General features: G+C 36.5%; 1 protein-coding gene across 1 annotated transcript in view; it reads left to right on the forward strand.

Moving 5' to 3' along the window:
- LOC102057332 (dynein axonemal heavy chain 5-like) overlaps positions 1-19,531 on the forward strand; it is a 176,276-nt gene that overhangs the window by 115,550 nt on the left and 41,195 nt on the right. The window contains exons 57-65 of the mRNA XM_055705661.1: positions 1,640-1,858; positions 3,412-3,588; positions 6,570-6,764; positions 9,722-9,877; positions 10,149-10,331; positions 13,525-13,695; positions 14,125-14,503; positions 15,621-15,892; positions 17,760-17,924. Of these exons, the coding sequence (XP_055561636.1) occupies positions 1,640-1,858; positions 3,412-3,588; positions 6,570-6,764; positions 9,722-9,877; positions 10,149-10,331; positions 13,525-13,695; positions 14,125-14,503; positions 15,621-15,892; positions 17,760-17,924 (1,917 nt within the window). The remainder of the gene's footprint in view (positions 1-1,639; positions 1,859-3,411; positions 3,589-6,569; positions 6,765-9,721; positions 9,878-10,148; positions 10,332-13,524; positions 13,696-14,124; positions 14,504-15,620; positions 15,893-17,759; positions 17,925-19,531) is intronic.

The raw sequence follows: 19,531 nt of genomic DNA on the forward strand, positions 1-19,531 counted from the left end.
TTTGGGAATCACATAGGTTGGTCGTCCTGGTATGTCATTCTTGTGCAACCAATCGTTACTCATCACATATAATTAAGCACCCTACAAAACCAAACTAATTCCAGAATGTATTACTGCTTTGTTATGATTACCCTAAAACTGGCTGAAAACTTTGCTTAAATTGTCTGTAAAATATTTTCTTATTGTAAGTAATCTTCTAGAGACCCTGTAAGTCTTGTGTAAATAATTTTAGGGTTTTTTGTCATGTTAGAATACAATATACTTTTTCTTTTTACTTCTCTGAAATATTTTTTCATTGTCCCTACATCTTCAAAGCTGGTAGCCTTTTAAGGGCTTTTAAGAACTGGGAAGTCTGTTTATCAGTCTTTTGAACCTTTCTGGGTAGTTTATTGCTGCACGGAGGTCTTTTTCATATTTATAAGGCATCATTGCTTATATGTATTGGGAATTCACGTGGCTGTCCTTTTCCTTTGAGTTTTACATTCCGCTGTGATAAATGTCAAGGTGAAATATGAATGAATCCACACAGCCAGGTGCGAGTTCTCTGTTGTTGCAGCTGTTCTGCCTAGGCTGTCCTTCTCAAGATCAAGAAAGATCCTTATATAACCTCACTATTTGTCACCTGGGGGGTGAAACAATATGTCATAACTTTGTTTTCCTCCCATTTTTAGCCCTCACAGAATTTAAGGATAAGAAGATGCTCTGCATTGGGGAAGCAGGGGGTGGGAGGTGTGAGGAAGGAGAGAGGGGTCTGGTGCAGGGCTCTTTCTGGTTATCGGTGAGAAAAGCCTGACAACAGATGGCTTAATAAGGTAAATGCTTTAATATAAGATAATAATAATGTAGAAGATTTAAGCTGGTTAATTAACATTGATAATATACAGCTGTGGGCTGGCTTCAGGGGCGGTGGGTTGGCCGATGTAGACAAGGTGGAGCTGTGGCTGGTTCTGTTAAGGGGTTGGGCAGCCAAGGAAGAGGGAGCAGCCGGGGAAGAGAGAGAACTGCGACATAATAAGAGGAGTTTATAATAGCTTGAATGACAAAAAAAGGGAGTTTTCTCTCCATGGACAGTATCTGCTCTGCAGCTCTGTCTGATGCTGCACAAATGGGGTGTGCCCAGCATCTGAAGGGATGAATGAGAAAAGTCTTTAATGTTTTAGTTTCTGGAAGAGAAAAAAAATGCATTTTTTGTATTTGTATTGTAGAAGTAATTGATGGGAAAAGAGAGGGGAAGAGTAGTTTCTGTTATCATGATTATTATTTTATAATCCACAAGGACAATCTTAATTTTCTTTTGCACTGAGAATATATTACAGAAAACATTGTATGGGTTTCTTAATTTATCTAGTGTACAGCTATTTAAAGTGTATTGTGACTTCAAATAATTCATGACTGTGATCAGTAGATCATTTAAAAAATATTATTAAAACATTTTAAGATTGCATTGAACAACTTTAATGTTATGCTTGTGTTCCAGTTTTAGATTGAAAAGTTAAAAAGGAAAAAAAACCCTGCTGTAATCTTAAATGTGTTATTTTAAAAAGTACCCAATGCTTTACAATATATGCTATTAAATGAATGTCATTTGCTCTTGCCAAATAATAGGTATTAACTACTCTTTACTTTTAAATGTTTGTAGGCAAATTTAGCCCTGCAAGAAGGAAGACTTGCAGCTGCCCAAATGGAACTGAATAATGCACAAATTCAGCTGGATGAGAAGCAGATGGAACTGGATCAAGTACAAGCCATGTATGATACTGCTATGAAAGAGAAGCAGGCTTTACTTGATGATGCTGAGGCATGCAGAAGGAAGATGAACAATGCCACAGCTCTGATTGAAGGGTTAGGTGGAGAAAAGGTACTAGTACATATGAGTATATTTCCATCACAAAGCAGGGGCTCAGTTTTGAGATTACTCCATAATGATCATTGGTAGTAGCCAAGAAATTTAAGGCATGTTAACATCTCATTATCATATGACACTTTATTTTAGTTTATAGGTATCCTTTTTGCTTGAGCTTCATGTAGCTAACAAAGTAAAACAATTTCTTGTGTTAATTTAATTATTTTGTATGTCATACATGATTTATGTCATGTCATACAGCTTGTATTGGGATAAAAATTCAGATTTAAAGCCAAGGAGCCAAATTCCTTTTAGCTTTAGTAAGAAGAGAAATTAGGCTTAACCTAAGTAATTGCCCTGAAATATTTATAAGGATTACTGTTTTTTTCTCACCAAGTATACAAGAATAGGAATTTGGAGCTTGACTAATTTCCTGAATGATATTTGAAGTTCAGATTTCTACCTTTTACAGAATTATGGGTTAATTGGTATCTTCTGCGCTGAGTTTGAAATTTACCTTTCTTGTGCAGATTTTTCTGGCTTCAGCCTGAAGGTTTCTAGAGGAAGCAGGATACACTCCCCCCCCCCCCCCCCCCCCCCCCCCCCCCGCCTTCTCATCTGATTATTTGCTTTGATAATTCCTTTGTTGATTTCACTGAGTCAAAACTGAGTGTTGACTTGCATCCTATGAGGCCAGGACTTCAGCATTTGTTTGCATAGCTGTACTTCAAAATATATCAATCAAAAATGTTAGATGCTTTGTCATATTTTTCAGTTAACTTTTAAATTCAAGAGCAACACCAAAATAGGAAGTTACAGTGCCTTATTGTGGGTTTTATGAAGCCTTGTGTTATGAGGTTTTTAAGAGCAGTTATTCCATTCTACTTTTGAAAATTCAGACCAAAAAATTAAGACTATATATGGCACTTGAAGCCTTGGGCAAAACTGACACTGGGTTAAATGTGTAAATTCTAAATTTAAAACATGTAGGTCCTGGCCAAGATTGCATACAGAGCAAGATTGCATACAGAGTGATTGGAACAGAATAGAAATCTAGAGAGAAAGGAATAAGTAAGACTCAAAAATAATATTCAGAAAGTCACGGAATCGTGGCATAATTGAGAATGGAAGGCATAACTGAGATTGGAAGGGACCTCTGGAGATCATCTAACCCACCTCCCTGCCACTCAAAGCAAGGTCAAATAGAGCAAGTTGCTCAAGGCATTGTCCAGTTGGGTTTTGTATATCTCCAAAGATGGAGACTCTCTTGGCAACATATTCCAGTCCTCCACTTCCTCGCATGATTGTTGGTCATCCTGTCACTTCATTCCTCCTTTAAAGCACTTACCAGTTTGGCGAGCTTGTTGACAAAGATGCTTTTTCTCCACTTGGTCAGGTGGTTGCCATCTCTTCCAAGCAAAGTTCTACTTCTGAAAAGAAAGATTTAAAGCCAAAAATACTCCTTGTTCAAAGAACAATTATTTACTAGAAAGAGGTAAATTCTCGAGTAAGATCTTCATGTTAGTTTTACACCTGCTTAATCTCACTTTGTGATATTTTACATACAGCTTCGTTGGACAGCAAGCAGCAAAAACTTTCAAAATCAAATTATTAATTTAGTGGGGAATGTTCTTCTGGCCACTGGATTTCTCTCTTACTCTGGACCTTTCAATCAGGAGTATAGGAATTTGCTGCTCCAATTGTGGAAGAAAGAGATGGACAGCAGCAACATTCCGTACAGTAATGTAAGTGTTCACCTTCTGTCCTGACCTTACTCTTTGCCTTGCAGAGAAATAAAGCGCAGAGCATTCCATTCTAGAAAAGTACGTAATTGGAAGATTATATATAAGCTGTCACATTCCATCCAATTTTTAATAAATGAAAAATCTGAACAGTTGACAACTGAGCTTCTAAAACAATATGTTTTAAGATCCTCTTTATACTGTCTTGCATTGCAAGTTTGGTATATAGGCTGTTGCTCTGGCAGATCTGAGAGAGAGGTGCTGTTTGAGATCAGATGCTCTGGGAGGAAATTCCATGATATGGGAAACAGATTAAATTTACAAGATTAGAATAGATTTAACTTATAAGAGGTTCCATCAGGTAGTCTCAGTTTTCCCCCATAGTTGAAGGTTTTCTGCAAATACCATGTTGTCTCCATAATTTGTCATAAAGTCAAGCAAATCAGCCACATCTAGCATTTACTGAAAGTGAAAAATACATATATTGAAGAAAACACCAGTTTTAACTGTCTCCCTCAACATTTTAAGTTATCTTCTTACAAGGAATAATCTGTGAATACATGTTTGAGAATACCACCCCACATCTGGTGTTGCTGTGCCCCTATATTTTCCCAGGCAGTTGTTGAAGCAGCAGCTCCCAAGTTAGGCACTGGATGGTTCAGGGGGTTTCTCTTACTCTCAGTGCTGGAATGGAGGCATTAAGCTGATATGGCTTCATATCTGAGGATAGAACTCAGCCACCAAAGCTTTTGACAGAGCAGTCTGTGCTGCTGGAAAGTGCTGGGAGCAAATGCACAACCTGTGTACAGCTGTGGCCGTACCATTGTGAAATAGCTGAAGGTAGATTAGTGTCCCTTCTGCATCTTCTTTTCAGGTTCTCGGGGGACTTAAAACATATATTAGGGAGACCTTTTTGCCATGAGCGTTTTGTCGTGCTGTTCATCTCATAGAAGTTACCTGAGAATCTTTTTTTTTGTTTGCTTATGTTAGGTAATGCATAATGGTTCTCATAACAATGATTAACCTTAACCTGACATGAACCTCACAGCCCAGCCGAATTTATGCTATGAGTTACAAAGATGAATGATTCTGACTTGCCCAGCAAAGCTCTTTGAAAGCTTCTGATGATAAATAATGTGTAAGGCCAAGACGAATTTATTAATAAGGTACCAGTAGCAGTATACGCTCAGGCAAGATTATTTACCAGTGTCGTATGGGAGTCATCCTACATACATTAATCCCAGGGAGACTCTCAAATTCAGTGTACAAAATGTTCTTCAAAGCCACTTACCTTGGGGAATAACTATCATGTTTCTTACTATTTAAGGATAAGAACTTGGATGTCTAATGTCCTCAGAAACCAAGACATAAAGAACTAAAATTCTGCCTCTTTGAAGATGTTCTGACAACAGTACTAAGCTGCATCCTTCAAAATTTGAGGAGCACTTTTTGATTGTTTCTGTGGTGGTTGGTTTTTTTTTTTTTCATATGGACAGGTTAGACATAAAATGCTGTAATTAACAAGTTTCAAACTATAATTACCATTCTGATTAGATAGTTTCCGTTAAGGACAGGATTGTGATTTCAATGATAGTGTATGAAAGAGAGGTTTAATTTTTTCCAATGAATTAAGTAATCACAAAAGGCAGCATATGGGCTTCTCTTGATACTTCACACCACAGGAAAGAATGCAGCTTTGCAGTTAAGCAAAAGGCTTGACATCTGCCTTACTTTGTCACAGATTAACTGGTTGTGGGTGAATGAGTCATTTAGGCGTAACAATTTAAAGAGCTGTTTAAAATTAGCTATCTATCTGTGTATTTAGGCACTTAAATTAGCTAAGTTTCAGAGTTGCAGAGTGACTGATACTTCCTGCTGCACTAAGAAAAAATTCAAAGCTGTTTAGACCCTACCCTGCTTAAGGAGCTAAATTTGGTTTTAGGCTCCAATTACTGAAAATTTTGGCTATTAAATGCTTTACTGTCCTTTTCACAAATGGAAATTGGATTCTTAGAGTTTCTGTCTTCTCACAATAATTTGTGTTGCTTCATTTAGATTCTTCAATAATCAGAGTAGTAAAAAAATCAAAGGGGTAAAACATCTTTTGAGTCTTGCAACCGCTGGTATCACTCTCATGATTCTATCATAAGACTCACAGTATCTGAAATTTTGCTTTAGGCTTCAGATGCTGAATTATGTGATTTTTGTAGAAGTCACAGGCTTTTTCTTTTTAAACATGATGTTTGTAGACAAACCTTACAAATAGAAATTCTTGAGTGAAAAATATAAGGAGCATTAAAAAAAACCTCCTTCAATTATATTATTTTTAAACTCACATCTTTATTAAGCTACTTTTGTAATTTGGAGAGCTTAGTTTGTGATTTTAAGTGCTGTTTTCTTCACATACACATTCCTAAGAGGCCAGTCACTGTTCATAGCGAACAAAATAAAGCAGGTTAGTTGACATGTGCAAATCAAATTTTAGAATATATGAGCTGGGAAGAGTTCTGACCATAGCAACAATAAATGTCCATGATAGTTCATGGTTATTGATCCGTAGCACATCTTTCTTCTCTGAGTCTCCCACAAGCCATCTTGTATTCATATACATACTTGGAGGGCACTTTACAACTTTACAGCAGGAAGATGTTCTTGTGACCAAGATGACCCTTTCTCTTCAGCTAGCAAGAAAAGAGTTTGCAAATACAAAAATCAGCTTGTCATTAGATATTAAACTGGCTTCAGAGTTTCTCTCGCACTCTGATGAACTTCAAAGCCTCAACAGAATTTGAATTCGCTTTCATTATCGCCCAACTTCAATGATTTAGGTACTGAACTGTAAAGAAAGGAGGCAATAAACAGTAACTACCAAATACATTCTATCATGCGTTATGAACAGAATAAGAAGGAAAAACCTTCCATCAAACATTTTATTATAACTCCTCTATCTGGTACTAATTTTGTAATTACATATTTTCTATTAGGACCTGAACCTTACTGGTATGCTTGTTGACAATGCGACAGTGAGTGAATGGAACCTCCAGGGTCTTCCGAATGATGACCTTTCGATTCAGAATGGCATCATTGTCACAAAAGCATCTAGATATCCTTTGCTGATTGATCCACAAGGTCAAGGGAAGACCTGGATTAAAAATAAGGAAAAGAATAATGGACTCCAGGTAAACAGTTAATTTAATATTTTTTAATGTGCGTGTCATTTCACATCATAGGTAGCAATGCAAAGTGTTTTTTTCTGTCATTGTACTTTGGTCGTGTATATTTTAAATCTGACGTTTATGGTATATGGTTAAGCAGAAATTAAAACAAGACTGACAAAAAACCTGTGACCTATCGGTATCAGGATGAAATAGCTTGTACTGCTTTGTTGTCTTCTAGAAAGACACTTTCAAGAGCAAACTGGAATTATATGTTATGCCATATCTAGTTTTATGATGAATCTTTTTATTACTTGTCATAGAGAAAGAGAAACTTAGAGGGAAGTAAATTACTTGCAAAATTAAGACCAGACAGGATCAGGCAGTTGGTGCTGCATGGTAATAACATTTTAGGGTAAGCATTTTAAGAGGAAAATAGGGAAAAGAAAAAGGGAGGAATTGGAAAAAGAATGGTGGCCTGTCATATAATGGAAACCTATTGATCTTTGAGGCATATCAAACACAAAGCCCAAATTCAAGATGCATCATGATTAAATGCATGTGATAAAAATATTTATTGCTTAATTTATTCACCCTTCTCACTTTCTATCTAGCAGTGCATCCTGTTTGGGATGTGGGTCTTCTATTTAATTAAGAACTTCTTTTTTTCCCCGCTTCTAATCAGCCTACCTTCTGTGCTTTTTTACATCAATAAGGATAAGGTGGGTTATGGTAAAGATCTAAACACATGATATATTTCCAGGCCAGATCGAGCATGATACTAAAGAGTTAGTTGTTAATAAATCAAATCTGTCCTACAACTGTAGATTATCACATGAATACCATGGTATACTGTCTTCACTCAAAATGAAAGTGATGGATAAGGAAAAGAAACTGAGAACGCAGGTAAGGATGGTGACATCCAGAGAGCTGATGGCATCATGGTGATGTGACATCATGGTGATGTTATTAGCTAAATCCTTAACCTTCTAGAGCTTGATGTAGATCTGTATTTCCTAGCACTGCTAAGAAAGGCCCATCATTCAATTTCATGCCAAATCCAGTTTCTGATAATTTGAACATGCTCAAAAATGGTGTAGAAACACAGCTAGAAATGGGTAGTGTTGACTGAGAAGAGACAGAAAACTAATGCACAACTATCAAAGATGTTGGGAAAATGGAGGTCTTCATTTAAAAACATCATGAAAAGCTCTCTTAAAGCACGAGTGGTATTCACAGAAGAATTTAGGTATTTTGTGACTGTGTGAAATCTACTGTCTTACAGTAGATAACACGGCATCCTCTAAATTACATCAGACTTACTTGGTGGCCAAAAACTGGATCACGAAACACTAGTGTGAGCAATCATCACAAAACAGTAGAGGGAAGGATGTATCTCATATTTCACCTTCCTTGGGAACTGCATCTCCTGCTCAGGATTTCAGAGAGCTGCTAAGCTGAGCTCAGGAGTGGCAACAGGGAACCTCCTTCAGTTAGGGACCTACACTGGCTCTTCCTGCCATGCTGTAGCCTTTTCCCCAATAACTGTCCTCCAAGCTGCACCTTCAGTTCCCTTTGTTAAGTGGCACTGAGTCTGTATTGCCCGGCTCCAGGTGGTGGCTGCTCCTGAATGCAGCTGGCAGAAGGGGACTGCGAACACACAGGTTCCATTCTCTGGTCCAGGAATTGCTTAAGGATCTTATACCATGTACTCACCAAAGCAGGGGCTGGGAGATGTAGATTAAAATACCATTTCCTCTTTCCCTACTATTCATACACTGTAAGTGATGACATTTGACTGATGAGCCAGAGAAAAATGTCTGCAATGTCTACTGGGCTTGCCTTTTGGTCAGTATGTGTGAATATCCTGCCTATGAAATTTGTGAATCCTGATGGGGCTTAACTACTGAGCTGCTCTGAAAACTTAAATGGCTTTGAATGCACACGGATGCAGCCTCTAAATGCAGAGGAAGCTTTCCTGATGAAAATTCATTCAGTTATGGGCTTTTAGATGTCCTGGCTTGGGTGTCAGCTGTGTTAGAAGAATCTGAGTTCTCCCCCTGTAAAGTCCAGGAGGAACGGAGTTATGTCAAGATTCAATACCGAAGTGTTTAGATCATGCCTTTACATCTGGGATATTGTAATTTGCTATGGTCTTGATAAGGTAATATTGTTGGCCACTAAGACGCTAACTTCATCCTTCAGTTTTATTTGAACTAAAAATGTAGGCAACATGCTGTTTTGATGGATGCACATATACCTACATTATAACAGAGCTAAAAGTGCAGAGTAGTGGAACATAGTATTAATTTTTAAATATTATACTGTTCTAAGACTCTGTAATGTGCCACTAGATATTTTAATTATACCTTTTCCAAAGAGGACTCCCTGCAAGACAAACATTTATTTTAAAAACATGTCTATCCTGGGTGTTTTTCTGGTAAAAAGTCATCCCAAAACCATGGTCTAACAGGTGTCTGGAAAGACTATTCAATTACCATCTCAAATGCTTATCTTAAATATATTAAATTTAAATAAATGAAAAAGAGTCCGTATGATTTTGAGCAATTTTAATGTTTTATATTGTGAAATGGGAACTGAATTGGAAATTCAACATCTGATGTGAGACCAGGACTCTTACGTAACGTTGGTTCCCTGTCTGAACCCAATAAATATTTCTCTACTTCACGTTGGTGTTTTGAGCATAAAGCCATTAATATTCAAATGTTATTAAGATACTACATTGATAGATTTGTAGATAAGTGGATAAATACATAACAATAAAGAAGTGTGATCTGATATTCTGTTAAGCTTAAAGCAAAACTTCCATTCATTTCAGCAGATGCAAGTGTTTGTCTCTAAAATGTAATCATTTGTGTAGATATCCCAGGATAAGTATATTTTTTTGAAATTTGCAATGGATTTTATGCTGTTTTCTAATGTTCTCAAAAGCATGCCACATTGTGAACCAATCTTCCTAGGTTACAGCTATGAACCACAAGTTCTTCAGAAGTCATGTGGAAGACTGCCTGTCTCTTGGCCGACCTTTGTTAATTGAAGATGTTGGAGAGGACCTTGATCCTGCTCTAGATAACATCTTGGAAAAAAATTTCATAAAATCTGGTTCAGCCTACAAAGTAAGATGAATTGTGAACATGAAATTAAAAAAGAATAGAACAGATGCTAGGTATCTGGTAGCCTGGATACTGTGGGATTCTGTACCTTTGTGACCCTTAGAAAGATTAGTAGTGAACGAGGTTGGGTTGATTGTTTTTTTATCCTGTAAGCAGAAAGTTTAAAAAGTGTAAATGAAAATTTTGAAAAAAGAGTTCATCTGTTTTTCACTAGATAAAATAAGTGTTTTCTGAATTCAGCTTTTGAAAATTGAGTAATATGATTTATTTTCAGGTGAAAGTAGGTGACAAAGAGGTAGATCTGATGAAGGGGTTTACCCTTTACATGACAACAAAACTGGCTAATCCTGCCTATACTCCAGAAATTAGTGCAAGAACAACTGTGATTGACTTTACTGTTACTATGAAAGGGCTGGAAGATCAGCTCCTTGGCCGTGTCATCGTCACAGAAAAACAGGTATCTAGTAACTTGCAATATTTGCATAGAGGGAAGGCTTGTTCAATATATGCACTATCAGTGGATGTATTCAATGTCTTGGTTGAAATTAAATGCAAGAACAAAAATGTGAATGAAAGTTTAGGTGTTTGTGCATTTGCTGAAAGACAGTGTGGAACTTTTTTTTTAATTGAGTAGAGGGACCTGAACATTTATTTTAAGATCTGGGCTTGGAAAGAGAAGGAAGGAAATTATTCATTAAAAATACATCACAGGCATATACATGACATACATAAAGCATATTTATTCTTTCATATATAGCAAAAGCTCCTTGTTCAGTCAGAAACCTCTTTTATTTCTGAATTCCTTTTTAAACTGAGTTTGAATTACATGAAAAAATGCTTATGAACTCAAACTACTTTTGCCAGCCAAGCTCTAGTGTGCAAGGAGTTATGAGATTTTTAAGGAGCCCTGAAGACTGACTGTCTGTGCTCTTACTAAAATTTCCATTGATTATGTGGAAGCAAATATAGGAAAAAAAATCCTCTCAGGTGCTTTTCAGTAGTTTTATTTCATAATATAAAATCTGAGACATCCTCCACAATAATTTAATTCCGAGATCGTTCCTGTTTCTTTTTGTGAGATCTAGTTTAACAGCCTGGTTATCCAAAAACATAGGATTCAATTCATCATAAGCATTGGGAACAAACATGTGTGTTTTACTATGGCAATCATACCAATAAATAAGTGAACGTTATGGCCCAATTACACTAAAGTGAAATATTTTCTTCCTTTCTCATTAAAGTGAAAGCACAGAAGTTGTATTTCACGTAATATTGAATGACTTATTTCAAATGGAACATTTTGTAATTGTGCCTTTGTGAAAAAAAGTAACAAAAATTAAGGTTTGGATTAGCAGAGCTGCTGTTTTCAGTAACTCAGGCAATCTTGCTCATGTGAGAGCAGTTCCCTACCTAAGGGAATTAATTCCTCCTCCTTTGACTTCCCAAAGCATGTTCTAACCTGTGTGCTTTAGTGCTGCTGTCATTTTCTCTGGCCAACACCTTTCTACTTTGTTCAAACAAGAATTTGCTGAAGTGAGGACTGGAATGTAAGTGCCCTTCCTTCAGCCTGACAGTCATAACCAGAGGCTAGAAAGTCATCGTTATGCCCAAACTTCTTGTGAATTGTTCCACAAAAAATGTGAAGGCTACAATAGCTTTTGGGGAAAAGCTATCCATTACCAGGGTGCAACAAATGCTAAGGATGCAAAACTTTTAATCTTTACTCCAGTACATGTGTATTTTTGTAAGCAAAATTCAACAGCATCAGCAGGAATGGATGGAACTATCCTGACTAACTTACCCCTGATAGGAAAGACAGAGGTTTAAATCAAGATAGAAATGAAACTGGTTTCTCGTGGCTTACATATAAAACCCATCTCCACCTGCTCCCCCCTCCTCGCCCCAATATGCTTCCTTTGTGTTTGGTTTTTTTTTTTTTTTTTCCTGGACAAAACTGTTAGAGAATTCATATTGAATGTATGTAGCAACACCTAGACTGCATTTGGGGTCAAAAATATAGTGTTTGAAAAATATTCGTCCAGTGCTGTGTATCAGCTGGAGTGCAAGGGTAGCTGACTGGTATCAGCACTGCTTGCTGCACAGGGACATGGTTGCAGGTGATCAAACTTCTTCCCTTTAGCAGATATGAAGAAATTGTGGTTCTGTCTCAGTAAGAAATGAGTGTCCTGGTGTAGATAGTCAAGGCTAGTGGAGCTCTGATAAATTTAGTTCAAAGAAAATCTGAGAGAATCTGAAGAACAGGTTTTCTATTACAAACAAGAAGACAAGTTTATGATCACTGAGCTAAAGTAATAAAGGAACCAAGATACTCTTAAAGATTGCTATAATGATAAATGAAATATATGATCTAAGAAGTGTTTATTCTTCTCAGATGTAAAGTTTGTTCCTGTAACTATATGATTAAAAAAAAATTATCAGCATCTTTTTGTACTTTGATAATGAAGTTGCTGCCACTATTTGTGTTCAGAACAGCTATTTTTTATGTTAAATGTGGTCACAAAATCCTCTGGCAAAAAAAGCCTGGCATCTGGTACATTTGCTAAGTTTCTAAAAGATATCTTTACAGGCTTACAAATAGAATGGCCGAGGTGCCTGTTCTTAAATAAAGCATGTGCTTAAGTAGAAATTCGCCATATACTTAAATGCATGTTTGAGTGTTCTGTAGAACTACTCTTTTTCTGTAATTCAGGTTTTTTTGGTGTGTTAATAGTAAAGACAGAGGAGAAAATACAGAAAATTGAAGCTGAATGACCAATGCTTAAGTCATTCTCCTCTTTTGGGATGCAGTTACTTGTAGCTTCCACAGAGCTACGTTCTATAGCCCTAGAATATATTGCAAACAGATTTCTAAACAGAAAGTTTGTGAGAGTAAAGAAATTTGTCACCTTTTTGAAATACAGGAGAGCCTCTCCTGTATGCATAACTCTGTACATCTTCTTGACAAGAATGAAAATAAACTGAAGCCATAGGTGTGGGTAGACAACTAGACAAGTTTGACTTGATTGATTAAATAAAGTTAGCCAGCAAAGGTATACCTGAGCTGTGTTGGACTGTGCAGTACAGATGCTTCATTTTACCTGGCATTGTGTTGAGTTGTCTGTCATTGTTCCCTTGCCATTGTCTGTCTTGTAGAAATAGCTTAAAAATTTGATATGACATAGATAATAATTGTAACATTTCCTGTGTTACAAGCAGTAGTGTATCTTGCAAAATCACAAAATCACAGAAATTAGAAGTGGAAAAGGTCATCCATTCAACTTCCCTAACCATGTAAAATTCATCCATACAATTCATCTCTCAGTCCTTTGTCTAATTTAATTTAAAGTACTTAATGTAATGTAGCTTTTATCACTTCCCATTGGAAATAAGCTTTAGTGTTTTGTGCATCTTACTATGAGCAAGCTTTTCCTGGTCATTCTGGTGTGTTTTCACTTCCCAGTAGGCTTCATTAATCAAATAAATACAATATACATATAAATCACTTTAGTATATAATATTTCTGTATTTTAGAGGAAAAAACAACAAAGCCTGAAATCTATCATGCATGAAATCAGATGTTTTCTGTGTCATTATAAGGAATATTTCTTTGAATTAATCTTAACTATTCTAAGGAAAATTTCTGAATATAGGAACTGGAGGCAGAAAGAGTCAAACTGATGGAAGAAGTGACATCTAACAAGAGGAAAATGCAGGAGCTTGAAGATAATCTACTCTTCCGTCTAACCAGTACAGAGGGCTCTTTGGTTGAAGATGAGTCCCTGATAGAAGTCCTAAGAATCACGAAAACAACAGCAGAAGAGGTGAATTTTGAATGCATTGCAGATACATTTTGTAATTGTAATCTAAACATCATTTGTAGACAGATTTTTTTAAATGGCTTTGTTTTTTTATCCGTTCAGAGCCACTATATAACATCTGACTTCTTAACAAATAAATAGTAGAAGTACTATCATTGTTTCTTCATAAAATGTTGGAAAATTAAACTCTTACCTGGCTACTAATTTATATTCCAGGTGTACATTGCAGGTGTAATTTGGAATCAAATCACATTGTGCTTGGTGTTTGAAAACATGAAGACACAATGTCTGTGTTGAAAAACTGACAGAGAGAAGCAAAGCTTGACTAAAAATACCATTGTGATCTTAATCAAGACCTTTCCTTTTTGCTTGTGCTGTATAAATCACAAGTGACATGACTTATTCTTCATGGTCTTTTCCATTAATTTTAAGGTCAGTGAAAAATTAAACATAGCAGCAGAGACAGAGGTGAAAATCAATACTGCACGTGAAGAGTATCGGCCTGTTGCTGGTCGTGGAAGCATCCTTTATTTCCTAATTGTGGAAATGAGCTTGGTTAATGTCATGTACCAAACATCCTTACGGCAGTTCCTTGGCATTTTTGACCTATCAGTGGAAAGATCTCAGAAATCTCAAATCACAGCAAAAAGGGTAGTATATGTAATCGAGCATCTCACCTATGAAGTCTTCAAGTACACAGTTCGAGGGCTGTATGAAAATCACAGATTCCTGTTTACATTGCTTCTGGCACTGAAGATTGACTTGCAGGCCAAGAAAATTTCACACACTGAGTTTGAGACACTGATCAAAGGTAATTTCTTTTAAAATATTCCTGTTTACATATGTCTGTGAATTGCCGAATTCAGATTTTGCTGTGATTGCATTAACAATACATTGTATCCAGTGGATCTAATGTTTTTTCACTGGTGAATGAAAGCATATATAGCCCAAGAAGGAATTAAGAGACAAATTTTCCAAAACAAGAGCAATATTAGATTATTTATTATCAAAATAATGCTTAGATGAAGTTATTTAACTGTTTTACATAGCAAAACAGGAAAAAAAGTCCATTACTTTGTAAGACACCCTGTAGTTTTCTTCTGCATGCCTCTTTCATGTTACCACATACCTATGTCTTTGAGGTTGGAAACAGTCAACAAAATCTCTTTCGATGGCTGACGATCAGGGATGTGAATGCATGAAGACTCTGTACTGAATTTAAGTGTCAGTATGAAAAGTGGAAATCTGTTACGTGTTGTAAAACATTGTTATATTGCATTGCATTATGCCACCACTGCATGTCACTACTCAAACACTATGACAAAGAAAAATTTTAGTATGGTTTGTAAAACTCAATGGGAGTGGACCCCACTGTCTCCAAGATACACAGGTGCAATCAGGTACTGAAGTAAGTAGAGTCAGGTACTTGCCATCCAGGTATCTCTGTTTTGCAAACACTGATTTCATGTTCAGCTGTAACTCGGCTTTGTTAGAGGTGCAAACGGGCATGCTGTGGTGCTTGAGCTAAGGGGCTATTGGAGTTGCACAGTCCTGGAAATGAATGCAAATTTGCTTTCTTATTGTGTAGTCTAGGTGAAGAGAGACTGGGACTAACCATAGGTCCTTTCTACATCTGGTCTGAAGACTTGGGTTTGAGTATCCTTTTATTTTATTAGGCAAGTTGTATTCCAGCTTTACAGATGGAGAAAAAGTGCAAAAAAATACTGGGATATCAGGTTTGGAAGGCACTGAGACCACTGCCTCAATAGATTTTTGTTAAATGATTCTTCCTTGCAAATTTTAGGTCTCCATGTCCTGGTTCACAAAGATTTTTACTCCCTAAATTATAGAAATAAGTATTTTATATTAGTTGTAATTTTTCTGCTTAACAGTGGTTGTTTTCCTCTATAATTCTTTTCACTTTGTAGGAGGTGCCAATTTGGATCTGAATTCTGTGGAACCAAAACCAAAGAAGTGGATCCTTGACATGACATGGCTCAATCTTGTGCAGTTATCTAGCCTGAACCCTTTTAACCAACTACTGGTGCAAGTTGTTAGGAATGAGAAGTCCTGGAAAACTTGGTTTGATGAAGCAGCACCTGAAAAAGCTGTTATTCCTGATGGATATGACAGCTTACTGGATCAATTCCGTAAACTGCTCCTTGTCCGTAGCTGGTGCCCTGATCATACTGTTGCCCAAGTAAGATATACTTTTATACAATGTTTATGCCATGTGGCATCCATCTCCTATAGAACTGCTAGTACCAAACTTCTGTTCTCTGAATTTGTTTTTACTGTAGTATTTGTTTCAGAGTGAGCTATTTTGAAAATCAGATATTGAAATCCTTATAATAAATACATGTGAAAGAAATATTAGTTTATGTAATTGCAAGAAATTAGAAAGTGCATTGCAAGACATGGAATAAATTGTCGGAGCTGTAAGAATACTTTTTTTTGTGTGTGTGGCATTTCTAAAGTGGAGTCATGAGACTTGTAAAGCAGTTGCATTCTCCTGGTGAATCAGAAGATACATCCCTATTTTTCAAAGAGGAAGTGGAAAGAGAACAGTTCATTTTGATGACTGGTGCACTAAAATAACAGATAAACTGTTTACTTACCCTCCATGCTGAGGAATTAATAATTAAAACTGTCTCGTGGCATATATCGTAAAAGAAACTGCAGTAGACTAGCAGTTACTCCACAGCCTGTGGTATTTGGATTTTTCTTCTCTATGTAAGTCTAAAATAGATGTATGCATCTGTGAGGATCCTCTTTTCACTTTTTTTTTTTTTTTTTTTTTTGTCTTTACCTACACTGGAAAGTAGCACTTTTGATTTCCTGCGTATCTCAACTTTACATGTTACATGTTATGGTAGCACCTGTATTGTATTTAGGGGACACCATTTTTTCATAGACCTTTTTTCCAACAAGACACCCTGAATCCTTTTTCCTTTTCTTCTCTTCAGCTGGTATATGAGAGAGAAGTATTGGAGCTTCATCTGCCACAATTCAAATAGACCAAAGTATTAAAACTACTACTGCTCATTTATCAACACTCTTATTGTCTTGCACAACCATCTTTGAGAAAGAATGTCTCTGAAGGTGGTTTCAAAAACTGTAATTTTTGAGGAAAGAGGGGATCCTGTTTGTTAGCATTTATCTCATCTTTCCCCACGGTGTTTCCCTAAGTGTTACAAAATTTTACCTTTCTTCAATAGGGCGGAAGTTATGCTTAATAGTGGATGATTAAGTTATTTTTTCTGGAATTGTTTTTTTCCTCAGTCCACCTTGTTCCTAGGTGCTTCTTTCTGTAATACATGCCTCAGAATCTGTGCTAGTAGTTTACACGATTGGAAAATCATGTCAGTCAAAAAAACATTTCATACAGCAGGATAGCTTTAGAAGTCCTTTTAGAAAATGTCTGTGAAACGAGGACAATAGAAGCATAGGGGAAGTTTGACCTTTAAAGATAAAGTCTGAGCTGTGTTTATGTTTTGTAGAAATAGATATTCAGCATAAGAGACTTGAATTGGATACATGCTGGACAGGAGAATTTGTTTGAAGTTCCAACAAATATATGGAAGATTGTAACTGGGTCAGATGAAAGATCTATCTAATCTGCTATGCTGTAAGAGACGGTGTCAACAGTATATGCTTAGAGGAGCTAAGAATGCCGGTGGTGTAAAGAAACTCTTTTATTTGGCTATCCACCAATCTTTAGCAGTCAGTAATTTAGGGGCAATATCTGGGCTGTCTTCAGAGCTGGCAGGGGATCTATTCTGCATGGATTTATTTAGTTCTTCAAAAGAAAACATTTAGCATCCTCTAGCAAAAATGTTCACAGGATGGCTGTTGTGTGAGCAGAATTCTTTCTTTTCTGTGTTTAACCTTGCTGTCTGAGAATTTCGATGGTTGCCTCCTGTGGACTGTAACTTTTGTTACACCAAAGTTAAAAATGAAAGTTTAGAAAGTCCAAATTTCATGTTGGTTAATTTCACATCAGTGATTAATGCTAAATAAAAAAAAAAAAGAAAAGGTAGATATTTCTGGTAACTTTTTTTTTTTAGGCTCGACACTACATTGCAGAATCTCTTGGAGGGAAATACGCAGAAGGATTTATTCTTGAAATGGAAGCAATGTGGACAGAAAGTGACTGTCGAACACCTTTGACATGCTTTTTATCAATGGGGTCTGACCCCACTGAAAATATAGAACGTCTTGCAAAATCAAAGGTATCCTCCTAAACTGAGTTTGCTAGAGCTGATAAAAACATTTTAAAATATCCTTTGAACTAGAAACAGTATTTCTACATTTTATAGAAATTTGAATGATGATATTTAACAGTGTTCTCTGGAAGTTAATTTTGGACCAGTAACCAAAATGCGTTTACTGAGGAAAGGGAAATACTACATTCCTGCATTTTCCCATTGTTTGATTCCAGTGAGCCCTCTGTCTTTATCCAGCAGACTGTGATAGTCCATTACTTAGTGAAAGTATATGATATATATATATATATATATATAAAAAGAACAAAGCAATACCTGTGGTTTGCACTGCATCACATTCACTTGCAGAAAAAAATCATAAATATGGTGACAAGAGAAATTAATTTGAAGAGCCTACCATTCACTCAGTTTATTTGATGGAGATGTTCAACATTTCTTACAGCACAGCATCACTTTAAGGCACTCTGTGCTTTATGTTTTACAGTTCACATAATATAGATGCAAGTATAATTTTCCTAAAAAAATAAGTTATTCACATTAGATCTCCATAAATTTTCCTCCCTGTTAAAATACATCTTCATTTAGAGGTGCAGGATTTAGGGTATGCACTAAGTAAAATTTACGTGCAAAAGCACCCACAAATCTCTTTACCTTATTAATTGGGAAGTTCAAATGTGTGTTCTTGGAAAATCAGGACTCTTATTTTATTTGTCTGACTGTGGTAAAGAGTGCTTAAATTATGATCTCACTCTCACTTGAATGTTTAAACTTAGGAATCTTAAGTCTGAAGTTTTTGATGTGATCCTTGTCACCTGAAAGTGTGCAGCCAGATAGTCAGCCAATGTACAGACACAGGGAGAGGGAAGGATGGCAGTTGGGCAAGCAGAATTTTTAGGTTTCTTTAAAGCAATGCATTGGAAGAACAATTTTATTCCTATTCACAATTTATTCTATTGCCTTTTCAAAAGGTACGAGAAACACTTTGTAGAAGATCTGAAATTAACTGCAAGAGTATTTACAGACTAGAAATGAGCAATTTCTTTCAGTCCCTTTTCAAGTCCAGGTAAACACGTTAGGTGGTTGTGATTAGATTCCTGTTTTCATGGCCTGTGGTATGAACAAAAATGGAGTGTCAGCTTTGTGATGATGTTTTCACTCACCTGTTTGGCTGTTCAGCGTATGTATCCTGTGAAATGGACTCCTAGATAGGTACTTACTCTGTCTCAAATATGAGTTAGTTTCTGTAATCAATGAAGAGTGGCTCCTTTGAAAGCAATTCAGAACACACAATTGAAACTTAATTCTGACTTCCATCAAGGAGTTGAGTATTTCTATCCAATTGACCATGTAAAGGGATGAAGGATGCTAACCTAACAGAGTCTCTTGAAGTCAGCTGGTAACTTAGAGTAACTCTTGCAAGGAGTGGAACAAAATGCTCTCCCATTCTGTCAAATCTTGATCAAGACCTTAGCCTGTCTGGGGAAGTGCTGGGAGGTAGAGGGTGCTCTGTAATTGTGACTGTTAAAAAACAGCATTTTTTTGCTGTCATTCTGAAAGTATATTGCAGAGGGCAGTTTTAATATGCTTTCATGCGTCAAGGAAACATGTATAGC

The sequence above is a fragment of the Falco cherrug genome, chromosome 3 (genome assembly GCF_023634085.1).
Source record: "Falco cherrug isolate bFalChe1 chromosome 3, bFalChe1.pri, whole genome shotgun sequence".
Lineage (NCBI taxonomy): Eukaryota > Metazoa > Chordata > Aves > Falconiformes > Falconidae > Falco > Falco cherrug.